This window comes from Rhipicephalus microplus, chromosome 10 (assembly GCF_043290135.1).
Source record: "Rhipicephalus microplus isolate Deutch F79 chromosome 10, USDA_Rmic, whole genome shotgun sequence".
Classification (NCBI taxonomy): Eukaryota; Metazoa; Arthropoda; class Arachnida; order Ixodida; family Ixodidae; genus Rhipicephalus; species Rhipicephalus microplus.
In genome coordinates this window covers 69,068,295-69,095,140 of record NC_134709.1, presented here as the reverse complement: position 1 = coordinate 69,095,140, position 26,846 = coordinate 69,068,295, and the positions used below count along the sequence as shown (strand labels likewise).

Sequence of the window (26,846 nt, the reverse complement as noted above, 5' to 3'; positions counted from 1 at the left end):
CATGGTATCGAAAATAACGACATTACGCTCTGGGTAAGATAAGATATGGAGGTTTTCAGCCACAGTCGTATCGTGAACAAAGTAACGAGTGGCAAGAATTTCGGCTTTTACACCACTCTTACAAGAAGTAGGTAGAAGATTTACATATTGATCAAGAAACTGAAACAGTACTTACCTAAAAGGTTTATTGTTTTCTTAATAGTTTTGATAAATGGTAATGCAGTTAATTCATACATTTTTTCCGGTACTGTGAAATCCAAATGAACATGCTTTTGCTACATCTCTTCAAAACGCGAAATTCCAGGGGAGGACAGATGCATGAAGAAATGAAAAGTTCGTCAACACTGGGAGTTGCTTGAGATGATGTTTGAACAAGCAGACTGGTCTTCTTCAAGACTGTAACCAGGTTCCCTTGTTCGACGTTGCAGCCCTGAAGAAGCTTGTCGAAACAATCTCTTAATGGACACCCCCCATGTTCCCAAAGTATTGACCTTGTCATTTAGAAAGAAACACAAAAGCTAGAGAGAGATAAAGAGTCAAAACAGAAGGAAAATCTTGCCTCACCTGCGTTCACGAATGTACGAGTAGTAGTGACCAGCGCTGGCCTGACCGTTGTGCACCACCACACCGGCCAGGTCATAGACTGCCGGCGGAGGCCGCCTGAACACTTCGTCCAAGGGGTCCCCTCCGCCTGCTGAGCGGCCTTCCTGTTCCATGACCCCGTGGAGGGTGTACGGAGACATGTCCAGGGACCATGGGAACTGCATCACAAAGGGTTCCAGAACAGAGCACAAAGAGAGCGTTGTACATTTCAATATGGGGGTACTATTTGATATAAGTTGCTATAATGAATGAGCTACGACAGAGATATACAATAAAAATGAAAGTGAACATTTCATTTGTTCACAACAACACTTTACTTTTTACCACAAGAACAGTTGACCATTGAGCAGTTATCACTCTATCAAACAAAAGCAAAAACGAAAAGAAATGAGAACACTGTTAAAAAAAAAGAACTATGAAATATACACCAAATTTAAAAAACAGCCATAAAGTGTAGTGTGATAACCGGATAGTCCTGGGCCATGCCGGTCGCTGGACCAAATCACACACACGTACGTTGGCGTGTTCCACACGGATTGGCTGGTCATGTGCGCCGTATTTATTTCCTTGCAACATCGACGCCACTGGAACGGCAAACTGATCTTATCACATCCCTCCCCCTTTATTAATGCTTGCAAACCATTGTTTAAGGTGCGTAGCGCGATAGTGGTCGTCGAATCCTGGTACTTCGACGCAGGACAGGAGTACTGGGTGCTGTGACAGCAAGTTCCGGTTTTCTCGCCACGTCTTCCCTGGGATCTTGCCTAGACTCTGTGTCGTGGAGACGATCCGGAGATAGCTGCCTCTGACCTACCTCCAAGCCCGTAGCAAGACCAGTTAGCTGCATCTTACCCACGTCCAAGCTTGGAGCAAGACCGGTAGATACTGGGCTGCCTGACTTTTGGTTGTCTGCACTCAGTTCCTCAGGGGCCTAGCGGATGTGATCCAGATGTCGAGTTAACCGTCGTCCGTCTTCAAGTAGAACATCCATGGACGAAGTGCGTTGTTCGGTGACGACTGCAGGGAGCCACGCAGGTCCTGGACGAAAGTTCCTTGCGAACACCTGGTCACCCGGGTGGCCCAAAACCCTGGGTCTTGTTCCTTGGTCGCATCTGATTTTCTGCTTAAGTTGCTTCTGTAGCACCTTGGTCCTGAGGTCTGGGTGTAGCAGGTCCAACACAGTCCTCAGCTTCCGCCCCAACAACAGCTCCGACGGACAGCAACCCGTGACCTCGTGAGGTGTTGACTTGTATGTCAGGAGCATGCGGGCAATTTGAGTGCGAATATCTCCAGGGCCAGCCTTCCGCAACTTGTTTTTGACAGTCTGCACGGCCCGCTCTGCAGCACCGTTTGACGCTGGATGATACGGCTGCACCAGCATTTGCCTCACCCCGTTTTTCTTGAGGAATGTGGAGTAAAGCTCACTGGTAAATGCTGGCCCATTATCCGACACGACCACATCTGGAAGGCCTTGGTTTGCGAACATAATGCGCATGCAGGAAATAGTTGCTTCAGCCGAGGGTGTAGAGACCGGGAACACTTCAATCCACTTCGAAAACGCATCGACTGCGATAAAAAAATAGGTGTTCCTGTAAGGACCGGCATAGTCCACATGCAGCCGTGACCACGGTTTCTCCGGGAACGGCCAGGGCATGACAGGCACTGGTCGTGACACTCTTTGATGCTCCTAGCAAATACGTCACCTTTGAATGGTCATCGCTATATCGTTATCCAGGCTAGGCCACCACACATGGCTACGCGCAACTGCCTTCATTTTGGACAGTCCTGGATGACTTTCATGCAGCAGCTGGAGGAGTTCCTTTTGCAAGAATTTTGAAACAATGACTCTGTTGCCCCACAATAGACAGTTCCCTTGTACGCTCATCTCATGAAAGCGCGTCTCGTAGGGTCTTCCCTCTGACCCCAGGTTTATCTGGCAGCCTGACCACAACGCTGCTCTTACTTGTGACAGCACCGGGTCTCTGGAGGTGGCTGCCGCAACAGCATTTGACGACAGCATCCCTGGGTATACTCCTTCCAGCATTAACACTTCGGCAGGGCAGTCAACAACAAATTCGGCAGTTGGCAGAGGTAGCCGGCTTAACCCATCGGCATGTGCAATTTGTGAACCTGGCCTATACTTCAGGTCGTAACTGTACCCCGACAACAGCAAGGCCCACCTTAGCACTCTCGGAGAACAGGATTCGGGAACTGGTTTGTCTGCTGCGAGCAGGCCGAGCAGCGGTTTGTGATCTGTGACGGCTTCGAATAGCCGGCCCCACAAGTACTGCCTGAATTTTGTAACGCCAAATACAAGGCTCAATGCCTCCTTATCTAATTGGCTGTAGTTTTTCTCCGCGGTTGCCAGGCTGCGGGAGGCAAAACCAATGGGGCGCTCTTCTCCAGATGACTCTCGTTGCGCCAGTACTGCTCCAATCCCGAAGGGAGATGCATCAGTAACAAGCACAGTTGGCTTTCCTGGGTCAAAGTGTGCAAATACAGCAGCAGAGGCCAATAGCTCCTTGCTTCTCCGAAATGCCTGCTTTTCATCAGTTTCCCAGCGCCAACAAACTATTGAGCGGCTGTAATACAGCAGAAAGGTTCGGCAAAAACCTTTTGTAAAAATTAACCAACCCGAGGTAACTCTGAAGTTCCTTGACCGCTCGGGGTGCGGGGGCTTCCAGCACTGCTTCAGTCTTAGCCGGGTTTGGACGCAGCCCAGCCGCACTAATGATATGGCTCAAGTACTGGACTTATGGTTTCATGAATCCGCATTTGGATAACTTCAGTCACAGTCCCGCGGTCTTCAAGCGATCCAACACTCGGCCCAAATTTTCCCAATGCTCTTTGTCACTGGTTCCTGTGACCAGAATATCATCAAAGTACACTACGACATGGTCAATTTTTTTTCTTTGTTTTCTTTTGCATTAAGCGCGGGCTTTTTTTTCCTTTGTTTTCTTTTGCATTAAGCGCGGGCTTTTTTTTTCTTTGTTTTCTTTTGCATTCGTCCCGGCAGACGCGTTTTTTTTCTTTCGCCCCGGCTGACGTGGTGGCTGACGTGCAACAGATTTTCCATCTCTCGCTGAAATATAGCCGGAGCTGATGAAACCCCGAACGGCAGCCTTGTGAATTGGTATAACCCCCTCGGAGTGTTAATGGTGACTAGCTCTTGGCACTCCTCATCGAGTGGAACCTGCTGGTAGGCATCTTGCAAATCAAGCTTTGTGAACTTCTTGCCCCCAGTAAGTCGTGCAAAAAGTTCCTCAATCCTAAGAACAAGGTAGGACTCGACGACTGTCACCGGGTTTATAGTAGTCTTAAAATCGCCGCAGACCCGAACCCGGCCGTCGCGCTTCAATACAGGAACGATGGGCGCGGCCCGCTGAGAAGTTTTCACCGGTTTGATAACGCCTTCCCGTTCCATCCTCTGTAGTTCTTCAAAAACCCTATCGCGCAAAGCAAATGGTATCGGACGTGCCTTGACTAAACGTGGCTTCGCACCCTTTTGTACGGATATAGACGCTGTAACGCCGTGAAACGTGCCAAGCTGCTCCGAAAAAACTTCGTGATAATGGCTTACCAGGTCTTCCGTAGACTTCACGACGTTGACTCCCTCCGTCTGAGCGATGCCTAGCTTGAAGGCCTTCATCCAGCTTCGTCCAAACAGCGTAGGACACGCCCCTTTCACGACAAATAGTGGTAGCTGGCGTTCCTTGTCGCCAAGTTTGACCATTGCTTCCAGCTTTCCCTGGACGCGCTTCATGTCGCCGGAAAAACTTCTCAGCTGCACACTCGATGGCTCCAACGGCACCGACGGAAAAAGCTCGGCAAACTTGCCATTATCAATGGTCGACACACTAGCGCCGGTGTCCAACTCCATATCGAGCATTATGCCATTAACTTCAACCGCTATGCGCATTGGCTCCAAACTAGCTGTGTGAAGCGTCCACAAGTCGAAAACTTCGGGCTCTTCAGCAGAGACAGGCAGGTCGCCCAGGTTGTTCAAGCGACTAGACTGGCTCCGGTCGAAATTTCTACTTCCCGGCTGAACTCTGCAAACTCTTGAAAGGTGCCCTTTTTGGCGGCAGTTGCGACAGATCGTGCTGCCGTGCTTACACCGACGCGCAGAATGACCTCCCCCGCAACGGAAGCAACAGCTATCATTTTTCCCCGAGGTGACAACATTCGCTTGCTCCGGAGCTTCGTGAGATAGTAGCTGTGCTTGCTGACAGCTCAATGTGCGTGAATCTTTACGCGCAGCCTCCATAGCTACGACGGTGTCCTTTGCAGTTTCGAAGGTTAAACACGTCGTTCCCAGCAGCCGTGTTTGCATGGTTACGTCATTGATTCCGCTGACTATCTGGTCGCGCAACATGCGCTCTCCAATTGTTGCGAAATTACAGTCTTCGGCTAATTTCTTCGAGGCAATGTAGTTACTTACGGCCTCCCCCTCTTTTCGATGTCTTGAAAAAAACTTGAAACTTGCCACTACTTCTGATACGCGAGGGGCGTAGTGCTTGCCAAGTGTGGTAAAAATTTTGGTCTGTCCTGCTTGGTGCTAGGAGGCCTCGTAGCAGAGAATAAGTATCTGGACTGCAGCATGTCAAAAATACGGCTGTCTGCTTGTCGCTCGGGATGTCGTTCCCGATGTAGTACAGCTCGGCCTGCTCACGGTATTCCGCCCACTCTGATGTACTCGTGTCGAACGGATCCAGCTTCCCGACGACAGGCATGACGACGTGTGATTGTGCTGTGCCCGTCCGGTTCGTCAGTCGACCTCGTCGCCACATGTGATAACCGGATAGTTCTGGGCCATGCTGGTCACTGGACTGAATCACACACACGTACGTTGGCGGGTTCCACACTGACTGGCTGGTCATGTGCGCCGTATTTATTTCCTTGCAACATCGACGCCGCCGAAACGGCAAACTAATCTTATCATATGTAGAACCCCATAGTATTCATACCAGTCATTAGCAGAAAAGTTTCGGATGTCTGGTCACTTCGGAAACCAATTGCCTCCAACACTATCGCAACCATTGGCATCACTTTGGTTACTGCCCGCCTTGTGCCATGTGCGGCCTCATTTAGTGTTTTTGTAGTTCTCGAGTGAATATAGAGGCACTCTGAGCAGCTTTTTTGCTCCTTCTCGACCAGTGGCCTATGACAGTTTGCCGCACCATTAAAGAAAACAGCAATCGAGTTTGCGAAGGCACAAATAAATTTGGTCTAAAGTGCATGGAAAGTGTGTTAAGATGCTATTACACGTGGTAGTGAGCGGGAGCTGTGGGCAACAAACAATAACGGGAAGTTTATCTATATGGGTGGTCTCGCTGCTTCAATCTCGCGGGATATGCTTTCTTTGTTGATTCCTGCAATGCCGGCAGCTCATAGCCACACAATGTCTTGTGTGGCTATGATTGGTAGGCAATTCAGTGCACAACACAAATATTTGCTACTGGTGCATGCTGCAGCATCACATAGTGACATGCAGCAATCGAAAAAAAAATTGGCTCCATATCAGCACATTTCGTTGCAGATATCGTCAAAAGACAACAGTCGTACGTCTGGAGTGAGTGAGTAAAACATTTATTTGATGTTCTGCACGAGAAAATCGGTGAATGAGATTCTAGAGGCGCTGCCTGAGACATGAGCGCCATCTGACAGTGATCTTAAAAAACTAAAGCTAGAGCGTGGAGTGCACACACCATCTCAGAGGCCATAATCTCTAGAATGCAAGGCCATGGGTAGGTGGCAGCACCGTATTACATTAGCAAAGCGTAGGTACAGTGACTAGAACTGGGAAGTGTGATGAACGTGCTGGCTAGCGCGTAACGCCTTGCGACAAAACCGCCAGGCGACACTGGCACATGTTTGCACGTTACCCAAGCCAACGATGCGCTGCGCAGAGACGGGAACCAACCACGCGCGCGGGAAATGAGAAACATTTAGAATATATTTTGTTGCTCGTGCATGGTTTCAAATGACGACCGAGAAAATATGTTACTTAGTTACTGGAATTACAGGATGCCTACGTGGGTGCGCAACTTAACTGAAATATTGACAGGGTGCCGAAAGTGAGTGCGTGACGGCACTGAAACATTTTATCGATGTGAAGTGGTAGAAGAGTGGAACTATTAACTTAGTTGTAAGCCACTGCTTGCAACACCTTCCACGGCAAACAATCATTTCATCAAGTACTAATCTGCAAATAAAGCCCCATCGTTCATAACGTCAAACTCAAAGACTAGAATCACAAGCGGTATCTGGATTAAAACCTTTTATTTTTTGCACACTCATAAAAAGCATCTCCGAGTAGTGACTCACTATCTGCTTACTACAATGCATTCTTAATAATTGGTCATGCATCTTTTTTATACCCTCCCCCCCCAAAATTTTTATACGTAGTTCACAAGCGCCCCACAGAACATTGTTTCCCTTAGGCTGAGAGCCTAGCTGACGCGCCTGAACTTCAGGTACTTCCTTTTTTCACGGGAAGATGCTCGCTCCTTGTGGCGTGCCTTTGTGTAAAGACGCAAACGGGTGAGCAGAAAAAACTTGTTCACTTGATTGGTGAGGCTCAGACCATGCTGTGCGCAGGCCAGTGAGGCATCTTTTTTTTTTTTTTTTTCAGTCAGGAAACAAGCTTTTTTGAGCTGTCACTGTGAATCTCGTTGTAACTAAACCACTCTGAAAAAGGGATTTCAAGGGTGCCTACAAATGTGAAGAGCTCCTCCGAAAGGCCTACCCATAGGCGTCCGCATGAGGGGGGGGGGGGGGAAAGGGGGCGGGCACCCCCTAGTAACCTGGGACGGGGGCACTAAATCTGCTCTATACATTGAATAGGCGGCAAGGCACTCTTTTGGTCCTCTAAAAAGGGGGGGGGGGGCACAATATCTGCCTAACACACTGAATTAATAGGGAGGGGGGGCCCTGCATTAAACTTTTGCCCCCCCTCCCCCTTCTGAGCAACAAGCATGCCTATGGGCCTGCTCCTTTCAATGCAGACAATTTCGCTGTTCAAAGTGAGCCAGAAGTGCCGCGAGAGGTACCTCTTGTCAAAGTGAAGCTCGCACACAGCCAAGTTTTCTTGAAGCAGCTTGTCAGCGCGAGAGATCACTCTCTGCCACTGCGCAGAGCTTCGTTCTTTGGAACACTGAACAACCTGACTTGTAGCCTGTAGTGCACCTCGGGATGAAGCAATGACTTTGTTTTCGCGCCATGAGAGTGCATACAGAAGCAATGGTGTGAGAGTGCCACTGCAATGAAAAAAATCGAGGATGAACGCGTCTTACGAAACTGTCGGAAACGTGCAAACAACGCACAAACGACTGCGCGCGTCCCATGCGGCTCCTCCTCAGAGGCTCCAGAGTGCTCCGTAGGCGCCGCTTGCCGCTCATCACACTTCTCTATTCTAGCCACTGTAGCGTACAAAGCACCCGCCTTTTCGTTCACAATGTCGCATTGTCAGCGCAGCGTAATCCTTAGAATTACTTATGTATGCCTTTTCTAGTATAAAAAAATACACCACAAAATACAGTCAACTGCCGATTTTTCGGACACCCGTATTTTCGGACATGCCCGATAATTCGGAAATCTTTGCAGCACCGCCACGAGCCCCATTGAATCAATGTATAAGGAAGTCTGAAATTTCGGAAGCTCGAACCCCCCGGAGTCCAATTTTCTGGACTTTTTGACGTGACGGAAGGTCGGAAACCACCACTGACCTCCAGTGGAAACTACCACAACTGCGTCACACGTGATTACAATGGCATAAATGAGCGTGCCAGTCTACTGTGGCGGCATATGTTGCTTGGACTCGTTGATCGTTAGCGGAGATACACACACGGCCTCCGAGATTCCTCACACTGGCCATGTTTATCATGCAAGGGTCCTTCGCTGACAATCGAAACTATCCACCCGGAAATTTTTTGGCGTCAATAAAGTTCCTTTCGCTTCAGCGCTTGTGCTCGTGCGTGCCACTCTGGCTTCCCGCGCCGCGCTTTCGCGAAGCGTTTCACCACTTCGAACTAGAACTAATTGTCACACACCAATTTGGTCTGGCCACGCTGGCTATCCTGAATGTTTACCAGCGCCACCTCCGGAGTACCCGAGGCACCGTCGCCTGCCGTCGCGCCGTTTTGTTTACGCAGCCCACATGGTGTTTGGCTAGCCTAGTGCGTGGTTGTGCGACCGTGTGAAGTGTGCTCTGCAACGCTAAGCCTAGGTGCTTCGACGCTCATCGGCAAACTCCTTTGTTCACATCATGAGAATTTCGCTTGCCTGCGATGGCCCCCACTCCGCCTTCGTTGTCCTCGCCAATGGCATCGAAGTGCGGAAAACAGTACCGTCGGTTAACAATGGAGAAGAAAGCTGCCATTATTAAGTTAGTGAAAAGTGGCCGTTCGCAGGCTGACGTGAGCAAGGAGTTCGGCATTTCCAAGCAAACAGTTTCCGATTTCCTGAGGAACAAAGACCGAAAAACTGCTTGGAAGCGGCCGAAAAACCATCTGGTGCCCAAAAGATAAATGCAAGCCAAGGTGTTCATCCAAAGCTTGAGGACGCTCTCGTCAAGTGGCTTAATGCAATGATTGCCAAGCGGTTGCCAGCCTCGGGCTGCATCATGAAACAAAAAGCGGAAACTCTCGCACTTCAATGGACATCACGGATTTTAAGTTCAGTGATGGATGGCTGAGAAACTTTAAGCATCGGAATGACCTCAAGCTCAAGGAGATGTGTGGCGAAAGCGGCGCCGTCGAAAGTGCAGTTATTGTGCAGTACCGCAGTGAAAAATTCCAGGCTTTGTTGCAGCAGTTCTCTGCTGACATTTTCAACTGCGACGACACTGGCTTGTTTTACAAGCTGCTGCTGGAAAGAACACTCGCTTTTGCTGGTGACGCATGCTGTGGTGGCAAGCATAGCAAAAAACGGCTGACCGTTCTTGTCGGCAGCAACATGTCTGGCAGCGAGAAACTTCCTTTGTTAGTAATCGGGAAGTCCAAGAGCCCGAGCTGTTTTAAAGGGGCAACGCTGCCAGTGTTATTTGAAGCCAACGAAAAGGCATGGGTAATGCAGCAGTTGTTCGAGAGTTACGTCCGCAGGTTGGACAGGAAGTTTGAACAACAGAACAGACGTGCTCTGCTCTTCGTTGACAACTGCCCTGCTTATGGTCACATCAATAACTTGAAGGCTAACCAGCTGGAATTCATGCCGCCCAACACGACTGTGATCCTCCAACCGATAGACCAAGGCGTTATCCGTAATCTAAAGCTTGTGGGGTCTCGGCGAGGCGAACGCGCGCACCGCCACGCCACGCTCTTGGAGTGACGGACACAGTGAACACGGTCGGAACAAAGCACACAACATACATACATTTATTAACTAATTTAGACGACGATATCGTCCGCCGAATGATACAACAATTTCAATTAACATGCTACCGTACAAACAACATAACACAGTGAAACACTAAACACACAATAACATGATAAACACACACTAACACCCAACACACTAGCACATACCCAAGGCGGCGTCGCCAACGCCTGACTTTCCACGTGGGACCCCGGCGCGAAGCCCGCGGTGCCGAGCACCGGGGGCCCACGCGACAGACAACCGTTCGCGGCAGCCGGCACGCGCAGAAGAGGCTCGCTCAACGCTCGCCCACCACCAAGGCCCGCCTTCCGCCAGGGGCCACCACCGGCGCTGCCACTCTACCAACAGTGTACTCAGAGCGAACACAACGCCATCTATCGCCCGGTGGTGGTCACCACCGAAATAACGCCCTGGGGCGAGACACGTGCGCCACGCGGCGCAGACAACTTTACAGGGGGGGTGTCAGCACCCCCACAAGCTTTTGTACCGTTCACGTATACTCAACCACATGGTGCTGTGCTCGGAAAACGGGAAAGGCTACTGCGTTGACCTTCGGTCTGCTGTCATAATGCTTGCGAACGCATGGAAGGCAGTAACGCAAGACACGCTTTGCAACTGCTTTCGCCACGCGGGCTTCGTACTGGACTCAGAGGCAGCAGACTTGCCTGAAGAAAGTGCCCTCTCATGGACGATATTATCAACAACCTCCACTCTGCTGGTGCTCCCATGCCCACGGAAATAACATTTGAGCGGTTCGTCGACGCTGACAACGAGCTTGACTTCTGCGCAGAGCTAACTGACGACGAAATAGTCAGTCAGGTTATGGCGGATTCAGACGACTCCGACGTCGAAAAAAAGGAACCAACGCCTGCGCCACCTACGACCGCCGAATGATGCGAGCATTGATGACGCTGTCATCGGTGTACAGTGATGACATGACCCTTGCTCAGATTGAGGCGAATGTGATCACATGCAAGCGGAACGCCGTTCAAACAAAGATCAACAAGTTTTTCAAGCCACTGCAGCTCTAACACCGGCTGCCCTGATGCCAACCGCTGTCGGCTGCGTGCATTTTTTTTAATGGCTCCTTTCAGAGCCACCCCAATGATGCTTTGGCAGAGTTCCAGAAGTCTGGTACTTCGACCTTGACCCTCTTGACCCGAGAAATATTAATGAAATGGTGCGTTTTTTGCTTGCAGTGAGAAATATTAGCAAAAATGGTGCGTTTTTTTTTTTCTTGCATTGAAGATTATCAGTAAAATAATGCGTTTTTTTTTTTGCTTGCACTCATTTTTTCGGACTGCCCGAATTTTCGAACGGTTTTTCGCTCCCTAGAGGGTTCGAAAAATCGGCAATTGACTGTATTGACTGAAGTTTTGTTATCGTCCCAAAATACTACACAATTCTCAGCGCACAGCGCACAGCTACACAATTCTCAGTGCAGTTTTCGAGAAGCTTCCGAACTGTAGTAGATTATTTCGATAGGATCACGCCTACTCTGCAAACTGTACAGATTATTCTGGAACCTACGCCACCGCCAGCGATAACGCTAGAACATTCGACGGCAAGACTATAAATGCCGACGCGCTTCGCCGCTTGTCAGTAGTTGATCGACGGCCGACGCTCCGTTCGCCGCTATCAGTCCAAGACTGCTACTGTAATCGGACTTTCTGTTTACCGGGCACAGGTTCGCCCAAATAAAAAGTTAAATTCCAACGCAAAGTCTCCTGTCTTCAGCCAAGTCACGACCCCGTGACATCTGGCGGAGGTGCTGCTTCTTTGATGTTCCGGACGCCCCCTTCAAACCGCGACCCCTGCCCAAGCGGCAAAGAAGACACGGACGCTAATCCTGAACAGCGAACAAGTCGCAGGCAGAGGGGACTACAACCAGAGTACGGGCCCCTTCCTGAAGCAGCCAGGCAGACCCGGATCCCGACATCAACCACTGCAACCACGACCGCCCCCGTGCAGCCTGCACCACTCCTACTCCGGCAACTCAAAGAGCCGCCAACTTTCCGCGGTTCGCCACTGGAAGACCCGGAAAGCTGGATCGAAAGGTTACACCGTGTCGCCGCCTTCAATGACTGGACAGACGATGACAAGCTCCGGCATGTGTATTTCGCCTTAGAAGATGCTGCTTGGACCTGGTTCGAGAATCAAGTGCGAAGCCTTACAACGTGGGACGTCTTTCGCGCCAGGTTCCTCACTACTTTCGCAAGTGTGGTGCGCAAGGAGAAGGCCGCAGCTCTTCTCGAATCCCGCATGCAGATGCCAAACGAAAACGTGGCGCTATTCACAGAAGATATGATTAAGCTCTTCCGCCACGCTGACTCCGACATGTCTGAGGAGAAGAAGGTCCGTCTGCTCATGCGAGGAGTAAAGCAGGAACTCTTCGCTGGGCTGATCAGAAACCCGCCAAAAATGCTCGCCGAATTCATTTCAGAAGCATCTACGATAGAGAAGACGCTCGAGATGTGCATGTGGCAATACAACCGTAGCTTCTCGTCTACAAGCTACGCCGGCATTCAAGCGCTTGGAACCACTGACTTGCGTGAGACGATCCGAGCGATCGTGCAAGAAGAGCTGCAAACATTACTTCCTTCAGCGCAGTCTCACGTGGAATCGATCGCGGACGTCGTATGCCAGGAGATCCAGCAATCGCTGGGCGTTTCTCAGCCTCAAGAGCCTCAGCTGCAAGCCATGAGCTATGCTGCTGCAGCCCGCCGCCACGCCCCTCCTCCATGCGCATGCCAAAACACTGCCCATCGCACTTCCGTCGCCAGACGCCACCGCTGCCACCACCCCCACCGACGTCCTACCGTTCGCCAGCAGCCTAGTGCAGTGCGCCGAGGCCGGACACACATACCACCGTTGCCAGTACCGACAGATGGGACTGCGTGGCTTCGCCGTCAATGCAACGTATTCGCAGCCAGGAGAACGGCCAAGTGACATCGCCGACTACCTGACAGGAACTCAATGGACACCACGAAGCCCTTCCCGTTCGCCGTCGCCCAGCCGCCGCACGGCACCGCACCACCGGCAGTACTCTGGCCCAACGCGGGGCCGGTCTCTTAGCCGGGAAACTAAGGGCAGCAGCCGATGGAGGTGCAGTTGCTGTGCGACGAACTGCCGAAGATCCTCCTCCTCCGACGCCGCCGCGATGGAGCTTTCCGAACACAACGCCAACCAGGCAAAGCCCTGACGGCCAAACCTCACTTACCGAAGGTGACCAGACAACGCAACATGGAAGCAGCGGAACAAGCTGACGCAGCCGTGACCCGACGCCACGCTCCAACTGTAATGCGAGACGGCGAACTAGCGACCTCGACGTTTTTATCGACGGCCACAGTGTGACCGCTCTCGTCGATACTGGAGCCGACTACTCCGTCATCAGTGGATCGTTCGCCGCGAAGTTCAAGAAAGTTAGGACAGCTTGGGAAGGCCCTGAAATCCGCACAGCCAGAGGTCATCTCGTAATGCCTGCAGGAATCTGCACAGCGAGAGTCACCACTAACAGCCGTATTTATCATACAGACTTCGTAGTCCTACAGCGTTGCTCGAGAGAGGTCATCCTTGGCATGGACTTCTTATGCCTCCATGGTGCTGATCAATGTAAAAACAAAGTCGATCACGTTATCCACAGAAGAAGCACTACCACCGTGCATGCCATCAGGAAACCATGCCTTGAATGTGCTGGAAGAACAAGTCACCATTTCGCCTCGCTCAAGCGTCATTATTTCAGTCGGCGCTCCTAAATCACCTGACTTGGAAGGTGTCATTGAAGGCAGTCAGCATCTGTTGGTCACCCGAAATATTTGCTTCGCAAGAGGAATTGCAGAACTGCGGGGAGGCAAAGCAACGGTTATGCTCACGAATTTCAGCAATGAGTACAAACATGTGAACAAAGGAGCAACGGTCGCATACATCGGAGAAATTGTCGAAGCCACCAGAGCTTTCGCCCTCGCCGATTCTGCGGAACCTGCTCAGAGGAACCAAGCCCCTCCCATAGCTTTCGATGTCAATCCCAGACTTCTGAACCATAAGCAAGAACAGCTCAAGGCCTTGCTACTGCAATAAGAAGATTGCTTTCTTCGTCATCAAAAATTCGGCAGACCCCAATCACGAAACATCGTATCATAACCGAAAAAAATGCCAAACCACTCCCTCAGAGTCCGTACAGGGTTTCGACGCCAGAACGTGAGGCCATGAAGAGACAAGTTGATGAAATGCTGCGGGATGAAATTATCCAGCCGTCCAAGAGTCCATGGGCATCCCCCGTGGTGTTAGTGAAGAAAAAGGATGGGACCCTACGTTTCTGCGTTGATTATCGCCGCCTGAACAAAATCACAAGGTCGTGTATCCTCTCCCACGAATAGACGACGCACTTGATCGGCTCCATAACGCCAAGTACTTTTCATCAATGGACCTCAAGACTGGCTATTGGCAAATCGAAGTCGACGAAAGAGACCGAGAGAAGACGGCGTTTATAACACCTTACGGCCTCTTCGAGTTTAAGGTGATGCCCTTCGGTCTTTGCTCAGCGCCTGCAACTTTTCAACGCGTTATGGATACAGTACTGGCAGGATTGAAGTGGCAGACTTGCCTTGTGTACTTGGACGGCGTCGTTGTGTTTTCCTCGAGTTTCGATGAGTACCTCCTTGTGGTGCCTTCAGCCCTGCGACCAGAACTCCTGCATGCCCTGCACGACGATCCGACCGCCGGGCACCTCGGTGTTTCTCGCACGCTCGCGAGGATACAAGAAAGGTACTACTGGCCACGTCTTACCACCGACGTCACTCGATATGTGAGGACATGCCGGGACTGTCAGCGACGCAAGGCACCGCGGACAAGGCCAGCGGGACTTCTGCAGCCAATTGAGCCACCTTGCCGACCTTTCCAGTAGATTGGTATGGACCTACTGGGGCCGTTCCCGACGTCGGCTTTCGGAAAAAAGTGGGTCGTGGTAGCTACCGATTACCTCACCCGCTACGCCGAGACAAAAGCCCTTCCCAAAGGCAGTGCATCCGAGGTAGCTAAGTTCTTCGTCGAAAATATTGTCCTACGTCATGGCGCCCCGGAGGTCCTTATCACCGACAGAGGAACGGCATTCACTGCCGACTTAACTCAAGCGATCTTGGCATACAGCCAAACAAACCACCGCCGGACGACAGCGTACCACCCACAGACCAACGGCCTCACCGAGTGGCTTAACAAGACGATCGCCGACATGCTGTCAATGTACGTCGATGTCGAACACAAGACGTGGGACGCCATTCTTCCGTATGTGACCTTCGCATACAACATGGCGGTGCAGGAGACGACGCAGATATCTCCATACAAGTTGATCTACGGAAGGAGCCCGGCAACAACGCTCGATGCCATGTTACCCAACGTCACCAACGAAGAAAACCTCGATGTGAGTGAGTACCTTCAACGCGCCCAAGAAGCCCGACAACTCGCGCGTCTCCGTATCAAGAATCAACAGACAACTGACAGCCCCCGTTACAATCTTCGACGACGCTGCGTGGAATACCAGCCCGGTGAACGTGTTTGGGTGTGGACGCCGATACGCCGACGTGGACTAAGTGAAAAGCTTCTGCGACGGTACTTCGGACCGTACAGGGTGGTACGACGCCTCGACCCACTTGATTACGAGGTTGTCCCCGACGGCATCACGAACTCTCAACGACGCCGATCGCGACCTGAAGTCATCCATGTCGCGCACCTCAAGTCGTTTCATGCGCGCTAACAAACTGAAACAGTGTTTTTTTTGTGTATTATTATTGTATCATAATTTATTCATTGTACTTTCTTGCATTATTGTTGTACCTTCATCTTTAGTTAAAGCATCGGGACGATGCCTTTTTCAGAGGGGGGCAATGCCACGTTCCAATTCCCAAGTTTTGTTATCGTCCCAAAATACTACACAATTCTCAGCGCAAACAGCCCCTGCAGTTTTCGAGAAGCTTCCGGACTGTAGTAGATCATTTTGATACGATCACACCTACTCTGCGAACTGTACAGATTATTCTGGAACCTACACCACCGCCAGCGATAACGCTAGAACATTCGACGGCAAGAGTACAAATGCCGACGCGCTTCGCCATTTGTCAGTAGTTGATCGACAGCCGACGTTCCGTTTGCCGCTATCAGTCCAAGACTGCTGCTGTAATCGGACTTTCCGCTTACCGGGCACAGTTCGCCCAAATAAACAGTTAAATTCCAACGCAAAGTCTCCTGTCTTCAGCCACGTCACGACCCCCGTGACAATATTGAGCCTGAGATATGCGCAATATTTGCTTTTTAATCGACAATGTGCCCAAGTATGAAAGCAGAAACCAGACCAAGATTGGTGGCCGTTGAGGAAGTGGTGGAACTTTATACTAGTAGCTGAATAGTTTCAAATGACAGACAGACAAGTTGAATGACTGACTGAAAGACAGACCAAAATTTTGCGTTGAGGCATCTCAAAAAAGACTATCGTCTTTGAAAACTTTTAGTGCCAGATCATAACATATATTGTGCTGAAGACAAAGGCTGCAGAGTTGATCCAGGAGCTGCATTCGCATCATGAATGTTACTGATAACCTCGAACTGCATCCAAATTAAAAATAAAACTGTCAAGATGGTTATGACGTCTTACGAAAATACTTCAGCTCATCTTTTGGTGCTTTGCCGCATAGAACTTGCATGTAAACACACGTGTAAATAAGTGGACTTTTAAGTGGGCACCGTTCAGGATTGTGCTTGTTTCTCAGCACCATTCGGAATTGTGCTTGTTTCTCAACAAAGGATCGAATGTGTCTTTAACTCACTAATCAAATGATAAGCAATACAGGCAGAGAGAGAGAGAAATGGAGAGGAAAGGCAGGTAGGCACGTGCAAATAAGTGGCATTTTAACTGGACACCACCTGCCTCTGAGGAGAGGCAGGCAGAGAAGCACAGGAAAGCACTACCTGGGTAAGTAAGGTTGGCTCTAAGCCCACATCTTCTGCATTACCGAGTTCACTTTTCTTCAATTCAGAGTTCAAGAAGATGTGGGTTGACACATGTTTTTGAGAGTGAAGCCTTGCTGGTCGACGCTTTCATGTCCGCTGGCAATCGTAGATCGTAGCAGAATTTACCCACTTTCTGTGGGTAAATCACACTAAAGATATGCACCAATACTCCTACAACTCACCCATACGCCCACTACTACTCCCGCCACTCCTGCCACTTCCCTCACCCACTTAATTTCCACATAATGCCGCTTCATTCCAACTTCATTTCACTTTACTCAACCACACTGAATGCCATCAGCTTTGCTGTTTTATCAGCGTCCACCAAACAATGATGGCTGATTTTTTTTTTAAGTTTCATTTTAAGTTCATTCTTACTTAGTCAAAATAGACCCTTTCGAAAATTCAGTCTGGCAACATGGCTTTTCCGCCATATCTTGTTCACTTGTGCGAGCTGGTGGGCTGTGTGTCCCAGCGACGCCGATGAGCATTTCCAGCAGTGCACACTGATACGTATCGCTTGTGTTCCTGCAGAACGTGTACCGTGTTTGGATGGTACACCAGTGAGTGTCCATTGGGTGAACAAGACATGGCGAAAAAAATGTGCTTCTGGTTTCGTTCAAAAGGCGGCGCTGAATTTTGAAAAGGGTCTATTGACACACCGCAACGAAACTTGGCTTCTCTTACACTTTTCAAACATGAAAATTATGCATCTTTCTTAGACTTTGTTCCACGGAGCAACTAAGCCCACTGAATGGTAGACGCATGCTTATTACTCATGCAGATTCTCTAGGCCTATTAACATTCTTACTTCTAGAAAGGACTAGCAGCCACATCCAAACCAATTTTCCCACCAGGACAACTCCACTCGTTATTCTTCTTCCTTTCAAAAAAAATTATTTGCTCTTTTCACCACCGCTCTAGCAACAACCTTCTCATCATTGACAGTAGCAGAGAATGAGTTGTGCATACAAAACCACTGATGAAAAAATTGGCTGCTGCACTGATAAAGAGTACCATTGTCGAAAACCTCATGACAATGATTTGTCTTTGTAGAAGTATGGTCGATGATTGCACAAGAAAAGCTAACATAATGTGCAAAAAGTCCGTAGGATAGTATGAGAAGCCGAAATTAAGATGACGCACCTTGAAGTGGTAGTCAAACTTGACCGCCCGGTTGGCCTCCCAGTCAAAGCCGAACCGTTTAAGCTGAATGACCAGCACTTGAGGCAACCTTTTGATGCACGTCCGTTTGACTGTATTACGCTGCACATAAGGTTGCCAATAAAAATAAAAACATGACCACATTTCGCTTTTAAGGAGCAAGTGCAAGGGGCAAGTGTGACCTTGGACAAACACGGAACTCTTCTTTTGGTTTAACGCTAAAATAACATAACACAAATGGTAGTGCAAGCTCAATTTAAATATGATTTCCATAATTTGCTTCTACTTTTACATGGGATTACCTCACTAAACTCACACGAATAATTTTTGATTAAATGCAGTGTCAATATGTATTGCATTAATGAAGAAATCCAGAAAGTTAAACTTCATTGCTCCGTTTACCTCAGAGAAAGAACTTCAAAACATCTCCAAATGTCCCTCACAACAGTATGACTTTTAAATGCACAGTAGACTCTTAGTAAAGAAAACCTAAGGGAACCAGAAAAAGCTGTCTTTTTGCGGTCACACCTGTCCACGATTTCTGCATTTGGCCTTGCTTGCGAACAGTGGTGTGCGTGATTTGCGACGCTGCTCAACGGACGCCAATATGCTACTTCTACAACTGGCAACACAGTACAGCGCTGCTTTCAAGGGACAAGCGATCCTCTACGCAAATTCTAGCTCTTCAGTGGATCAAAATTCAAGATAATGGTGGGGTAGCCCCTCACAAGAAAGAATGCACAAGCCTGCTTCTAATAAAGTGCCTAATTAAACATACATTATTAAGATGTTTTATTCGCTCTCTACGGGCAAATAAAAAGTTACGAACGAAAAAATAGTAAAATGGCAAAGGGGAAGGCTTGCTTGAGTATAGTGCTTGCTCGGAATTTTATCGTATGTTAACACATGGCACAAAGACACCTGAGACTGGAGCTAAACTGTGATTATAAAGCTGATTGTATCAGCTTTTCCCCCCTGGCCTTCCATAAAATTTTGTTGTAAATAAATAAATAAAATTAATAAATAATAAACACAGTACACTCACTACCCTTTGACAGAAAACTCTCGAACTGAGATTGGCATGCTCAGTCACGTCTGGATGCTCACCTTCTGACCACACTTCTCGCACAAGTACGCGTTGTCACCCTCCAGCAGCTCTCCCTTGACGAACTGGTCTAGGGACTCCTTCAGGCTTTGGCTCTTTACGGGCAAATTGAGGGCCAGGAAGGTCTCCTCACGTTCATATCTGGTGAGATAGGTTGTGGATGAATTTTGATCCCATGCATGCATGTAAAATGGCATTAGGTTCACTAAGTCATTCACTGTAACTGACATTAGATTTGTCATGCAACAGGAACATAAGCTGTTTTGTATGTCATATCTACTGAGAAAAACTAAACCGCATTGCAAAAGAAAAACGGACGAGTTGATGGACAAAGATGAGCTTGTCCTAGTCATTTCGTCCTACAGTCTTTTGGTTAGAACTCTTGCTCTTGGCTGTAATCGTAACATCGATAACCCTAAATCACGTCACGCAAAACACACTGCTTCACAACAACCACACCGAACTCCCTCATTCCCAACACTCCACCCTAACCCTTCTTCTCCCAGTCTTGATGATGATGATGGTGCCGTCACGTAGCATTCTCTCTCAACCACACTCACAACATGACAGCCCTAATTCCAGCAAGCACTGGAATCAACTTTAAATAATGAGAATATTATCTCCAGTTTTACATTTCAAAACCAAGGTATGACTACAAAAGATCCTGCAGCGGGGGACTCCGAAACATTCTACGATCTGGTGTTTAAGGGGGGACATGGTTCTTAGGGATCTCTCATTTATTTTTGAACCAAGTGTGACAGAAGTTGGCATGCTTACTTAGTTTGTTCTCCGGATTCTAAAAATGTAGTTATTTTTTCTGTAGCTTCATTAGTTAAATAAATAATCAAAATAACAGTTTCTATTGTTCTTACCAGAATAGAACAATAACCACCTGTCAAAAATTTATAAATAACACAGGGGTTGACAGTAGAAAGCATAAGACATGCAACATAAGAAGCACTTTTTTGAATGGGTCATTATTTCTTACTTTACACTACACTAAACTTCACAGCCCTGAATGTGGCCATTGTGTGGGCATACAAAAGACTAGTTTGAAAAATTTGCATCAAGAGAAATCAAAATCTGCTTCCTATGTTGTGTGCTCCAAACATATAGCTTCATGCTGTAAAATAAAATATTCTGCTATCTGTAATAGTTTGAGATATATTGCAGTAATTTTCATGCAGGGTGTACAAAATTACCATTTTGAGAAAATGAAGAAAACAAAGAATTCTAACATTTTTAACTGTAAAAATGTATGCACTTATAATTACATAGCCATTCACATATAAATGAATGCTAGAAAGCCTAAGGGGTGTAATGCTGCAAGCTGATCGAAAATTGAACGAGTAATTCTCGAATTACAGCACAGTAAAGTTCAATGCATGTAACCAAATACAGAAATTTTTGTAATAAAATAAAAAAAATGAAGCTGCCCATTGAAAATAGGCTCCCAGCATTGTTTTTTGTGCACTGCCGCATTTTCGAGCACTGCCGCATTTTCGAGCCAAGACTGCCGCATTTTCGAGCGGAGATCGCAACAACGTTGCGAACACGTCGTTAAAAGCAGTCTACCTGTTGCCAGTAGCCTCCATTGCGAGGGCCGTAAGCATGTTCACTGCGAAAGAATTGACTTTCTGTTGTTGGTCGACGCGCGGCGTACTCCACTCTGACGACCCGTCGCACAGTTCAAGGTCCTTTCGTCAGGCGGGGGGAATTACAACATCGGCGGGTTTAGCGATAAGACTGCACTTCCGTTTCGCCACTACAAAGATTGATATCTCTGGTAGCTTCACTTCTGCTTTTTACTTGCCGTCCTCTAACTGATGAGGCTGCAAAACACAGCCGTTCTCAGTAAGGTTGTCGGCAACCAACGGGCTCGTACGTGAGTTAGGCCTACACCGGTGACTCGGGGACCGTTGTTGACCGCGTCGAGTTCGTTATCCTCGTTGTCCTGAGCCATAGCGGGGATCTTTCTGAAGTTCACAGCGAACGAACCACCGTTAAACCCACTTCACAAATTACTGTTGCACAGAACTTCTTTACTGCCACAAGCAGTCAGCAGCACCATGACAAAATGACGCATGTCTGTGCGCGTCACGATGGTGAAGCAGACGCCGAAAGCGCCCCTTGGCCAATCGGATGCCTAAATTTGGTCACGTGCCCCAAGCAGCCAATTGAATTGCGCGCTAGTGCTTCTCGATGACGCGTTTTTGCTAAAAAGCCAATGAGCAAGGTGAGCCAGTGATGGCGGGAAATTGAAGATGAAGAACGACCCTTCCAAACAAGACCAAGATGAACACGATAGCTCGTGTGTAACGGCAACAGTTTGGCGCGGAAAAAGCGCAATTTCAGCGTCGATTTTTGCTCACATTCATCTCACAGGGATGTTATAAATTGATTTTGCGCCAGAAATAATGACGTGAGAAGTCAGAAACTTCTCAAATAAGTGCAAAAATAGGCGCAGATTTTGAAAATGTCAGCTTCAAAAAGTCAGTTTTTTTGCCATTTTTGGCCTTCTAAGATCCGTGTCCCCCATTAACAGGCTCGGCACATGGCCCTCTAGCACTTTGCCTCCACCGAAACGCAACCGCCACGGCTGGGATCGAACCAGTGACCTTCGAGTCAACTCTGGTGATGACTGTGGGGAATGACGTGTTCTGTCCGACACTTGAGCAGGAGAGTGCCCAATTCCAAAAGGAATACGAGAGGGCTGCTCGTTGATTGTCTTGCTATAATGGCGAGAGTCAGTCAATTTATTTGCCTACAGTTATAATTTCTGCAGTCGTATAATGGCCCAATGATCCGTTTTTTTTTATTTCGAACATATTTTGCCATAACTTTCGATTCCAGAATGGGGTCACCTGATGATATTCCCCATAGTTTACTTGGTATAATTTGGCATAGTCTCTGCATGCTTGTTGCGTTAACATGCTGAGCTTTTCCCATTTCCGATCTCCGCTTGATGAATATGCAAAATGGGCACGACCTGGACATTTGACCTCCTTCAGCAATCGGAGAAGGCTGTTGGTGAATTTTGAACAGACACAAAAAATGTAACAGAGTTATGTCATACAGCACCAGTGATGTTAACATGTTAAAATCCAGGACTCGAGATCAAACCTGCATTAATCCTAGAGTGGCTTAAAGGAGTACTAAAGCCGCAACTCACTTCTTTTTTTGGGGGAGGGGGGGGGGGAGGTGGTCAAATAAAAGGGTGAGCCTTCAAAAGTGTAAAAAAAAAACTTGCTGCTAAGAATGAGGGCACCTTGAGCAATGCAATCACAGTATCTTTTAAAAGCTAGTGCTGGTTCCTGCTGTATCTTGACGTCACAACATGGTATGAGCTTCTAGTCACATTTTTGTGCAATACATCTAATGTTCCCACGACTGCTCTATTCCTGGCTCCATTTACAATGCACACGTGGCCATTTTTAATATTTTAGAGCTTTACATCATCAAAAGTATCAATAATGATGCGTGAAGTCACCACAATTGACACTTTCGCCTGGCATCACGTTAGTGTTGATGTCATAAGTGTGCCATGCAAAAATGAACTTTGATGTCAAAATAAAATGCAGTTGAACCTCTTTATGAGAGGCCTGCTCTGGGCAGCAATTCTTGTATTTTACATGAGATGTCTCTACTAGGCATTGCAGCATGTATTCGTTTTTCTATCAATGCATAGTTTACTATAGGCACAGTGGTGTCTCTTATACCCAAATGTCACTTATATAAGTGTCTCTCATAAAGGGGTTCGACTGTACACTCATACCTTAATATAACAATGTCGCACCTTACACGAAAAGAAGTTCGTTATATCCAAAAATTCGTCATAAAAGTATATTCCTGACACTACATTTTTTATTAGACAATTTTTATTACCTTCATTATAACCTATATTTAGTTATGCAAAGCTTTGTTATATCGGGGTTTGAGTTTATCTTATTCACAATTACTGAGCTTCACACTTAAGCAGAGTAGAAGAGATTTGTATGGCCGAGAAAACTCCCATTCGAAGATTAGTGTTAGTGCCCCTGTCAAAGTCGCCTTTCCAACCTGTGAGGGCATCCCTGGCATATTTTCTGGTCAGAGAAAGTTCCCTCGTAGAAGGGCTTGAAGACGGGGTCGCAGCCGATCTTGAGGAGGTACTCGTCCACCTGATCCAGCAGGTGGTTGAAGAACTCAAAGGCATCCTGCTGCTCGCGCACGTTGACGGGTGCACCCCACAGCCGGAAGCACTGCCAGAACTGCTCCGGCACGTGGTACTCCATCTGGGACTCGAGCAGGTGGCCGAACACTGACTGCGTCTGGAAAAGCAGGCTGCGTGCGCACAGCAACACGAGACATTAGGGAGTTTTCGAATAGGAGCTCCAAAAGTTCGGAACCCCAAGAAAATCGTGTCAAGGCCACTGCGCATGCTCAAAACCCAAACCCCGTTTGGGTTTTGCATTGGGGACACTATTTCTCGAATTTAGCAGGAGCCCCAAAGCCTGCCCCGAAAGCTTTGCGTCAAACAAACGTGATGGCACACACTGAAGTGACATGAGCGAGAATTGGGGGCGTATCCAAAGTGCCGCAGATCCTATTAGAAAACTCTTCGATCCTGCTTGACCTGAAGCAAAGGGCTTTGGGGCCCCAATCTTTTGGGGCACCAATAAGAAAACTCCCTACTTATGTTGCCAAAAACTTTCATTTTTCCTTAAAGCAGTAACAAAAACTATGGCCCCTTTGCATGCTTGTTCTGTGTCATGCCTTTTGGAACCTCAGTGCGTAGTGCTGCCACAAGTGTGTGGTGACTTCACTGGATTATATGGCCACCATAACGACTATTCACAGGCATATTTGCAACTGCATACAAGACCTGTGTGAATATGTTAGCACTTTGACTATTAAATCAAATATTACAGTAATTGAATCAATTTGACATGAACCTAAAATAGTCAAAGCTTTGATGTATTTTAAAAAAGTGAATAGATGTATCGACTGCATCTAACCCGCCTTAAAAATTGGCGCCACTGCTATCTGCACCTGCTATGCCGTGAAAGTGTCATTTCAGGTAAAATAAGCACTGTTATGAAGCCAAAGTTGTTAAGTGTTCACATTAACTGCACATTGATCAAGTTTGCTGTCTTTTTAAATGTGTGTTAACATAGGCCAAGCATGGTATGCTTGAAATTTTAGCAAATTTTACCACCTATAACTTGCACTTTACTATTATTTGAGGCACCAAGCACATTTACTGGCTCCATGGCTACTTGAAAAAGTGTTGCAGGGCCCATTTGAAAAAACATGTTACCCTCAAATCAATTCTTCATTTTATTAAGCTTGTTATAACGGCGTATATAGTCCAACTATAATAAATTTTAAAACCTTAAGTATCTTATCACTTGCATCCTACCTAAACTACTACTCAAGGTGGTTATTCCTATTACAGTGAAACCCCTTTAAGACATACCTGCCGGGGATGGCGGCATCATTTTGTACTAAACGTAGTACGCATTAACCACCTGCTACAAATTTGCATCTCTTGACATGCGCCATCGCCGCCAAGAAGGGATAAATTCAGTGCCACAGGAAACATAACCTACTGCGGGGTCCGAGATACGCAGTGTGGTATAGCAACCGAACGGACACAATCGGCCGTTCGTGATGCAGCTGTTCTCCGGTCTGATTCTAAGCGAAAACTGATGCAGCTTTTTTTAAACGCGGTACAGTCGCAAAGAGCCAAATCTTTTACTGCATGGCTTGTTGCGTGCGGCACTTCGCTAGCTCGGTACACACTGTGACTGCTGATCCGCTTGTTGTAGAGTACGCCCACTCCGCTTCTGGCCATGCACCGATGCGGTGAATAGCCTGCTGGGTTAACGTGACAATGACAAGCTTTACACAAGCAATGCACTCCCCGCGATGCTCTAGTTCACTTGAAACCAAAAATGTGATAGTCGCACAAGTCTATAAAATCAAAATGCTAAGCCCTGCTAAGCACCCTTCCGGATGTGCGTCAGTGGGACTCTTCGATTTTCAGACCTCTGGCAGCTCTCTGGCAGCCAGAGCTAGCCAAAGGATCAGTCAGCTAGTTCCGGTCTGGACAGGAAACAGCGTTGCGGTCACGTCTGTGGGGAACCCGAGACAACTCAAAGCTGCTCAAAGATCGCAAAATCGAACGCTGGGACAGCCAGCATAAACGTAAACAAACTCTAGCGTCATGGCAGCAAACGAAAAAATGGGCCACGTGCATGTTGTTGTTTTTTTCTGCATTGTCCGCTTGAAAATACGTAGGTAAGCTCACCAAAAAGCTGAAATAATATCCTCGAGTCTACGCATTTAGGTTACGACTTCGTACGCTCGCCGCGTCGGCGAACGAAACAGCCAGCTGGTGCATGCTGCCTCGAGAACGATGCAAGGTGAGCTGCCGCGACGCTGACGGCTTAACAAGCTCATGTCTCTTTAGTACATGTATTAGTCACTGCACAACATGACGCGAAGTCACGCGAAAGTGCTCGTGTCCCCAAAAGAGCTCGATATCTGCTCAGCTATCGCGTATTATACGTCGCAAACACACGTTCACCAACTTCTGTATTTGTCTAAAGTAGGCTTGTGCAAATATTCAAATGCTTTGAATATTTGAACGAATAGTTGAGTATTCGAATTCACTTCATTTCGAATTTGAATTATCGAATATTTTCGAAGTATTCGTAATGAACAAATAGATATATTAATCTGCATGGCACCACCTGTAAAGGTGGTTTCACTGCAATGTAGCAATGCTGAACCGTGAAAACATTTATCCAAAGGAATTTGCTTTGCCGCGAAGCCCCCCTTCAAATTTAAAGGGGCCCTGCAACATTTAATGAACATGGTCAGAAAACACTGCGGATCGGTAGTCGAGACTACCGAGAACACACGAGGTAAATATAGCACAGCACGCTGCTTGTTATTCACAATAAATATTCAAGGCTAAAAATCGCTTTCTTTCCTCGGCAATTGACACTACAAGCTCAAAGATCCCTTGTCACAGCCAAGAAGGAATATACAGCTCTGGTCACAGCCATTGGCAGATTTGAGCATGGTGCACCGTCGTTACCGGAACCACCGCGGGAAGTCGCCGCTTGTCTGCGAGTACGTGCGCGATTGCACTGAAAAGCCGGGTATTCAAAGAAAAAAAATAAGAGGTGCTCAAGGTCACAAGTTGCATGTGACATTTTTTTTACCTCACATTTTTTTTTCCGTGCCATTCATCCCTGCTTAACTTCCAGCTATTTCGTTGGGAAGAGAAGAGAGAATGCAATTGCAGTGTGCGACAAACTTTTGGAACTCCGCTCGTACTGGACTGATTCCAGAAACTTTGCGGCGGTAAATTTGTGAGGCACCAAGCACATTTACTGGCTCCATGGCTACTTGAAAAAGTGTTGCAGGGCCCATTTGAAAAAACATGTTACCCTCAAATCAATTCTTCATTTTATTAAGCTTGTTATAACGGCGTATATAGTCCAACTATAATCAATTTTAAAACCTTAAGTATCTTATCACTTGCATCCTACCTAAACTACTACTCAAGGTTGTTTAGACTTCCTTTGAACGAAAAAAAAAATGACAT

At 47.7% G+C, this 26,846-nt stretch overlaps 1 protein-coding gene across 1 annotated transcript in view; it reads right to left on the bottom strand.

The window, feature by feature from the left end:
- Positions 1–26,846, bottom strand: part of LOC119181038 (ubiquitin carboxyl-terminal hydrolase 24-like) — a 148,957-nt gene that overhangs the window by 51,679 nt on the left and 70,432 nt on the right. Inside the window, exons 37-40 of the mRNA XM_037432210.2 lie at positions 23,306–23,569; positions 19,249–19,387; positions 18,124–18,243; positions 565–761 (exon numbers count right to left, since the gene is read on the bottom strand). Coding sequence (XP_037288107.2) covers positions 565–761; positions 18,124–18,243; positions 19,249–19,387; positions 23,306–23,569 — 720 coding nt within the window. The remainder of the gene's footprint in view (positions 1–564; positions 762–18,123; positions 18,244–19,248; positions 19,388–23,305; positions 23,570–26,846) is intronic.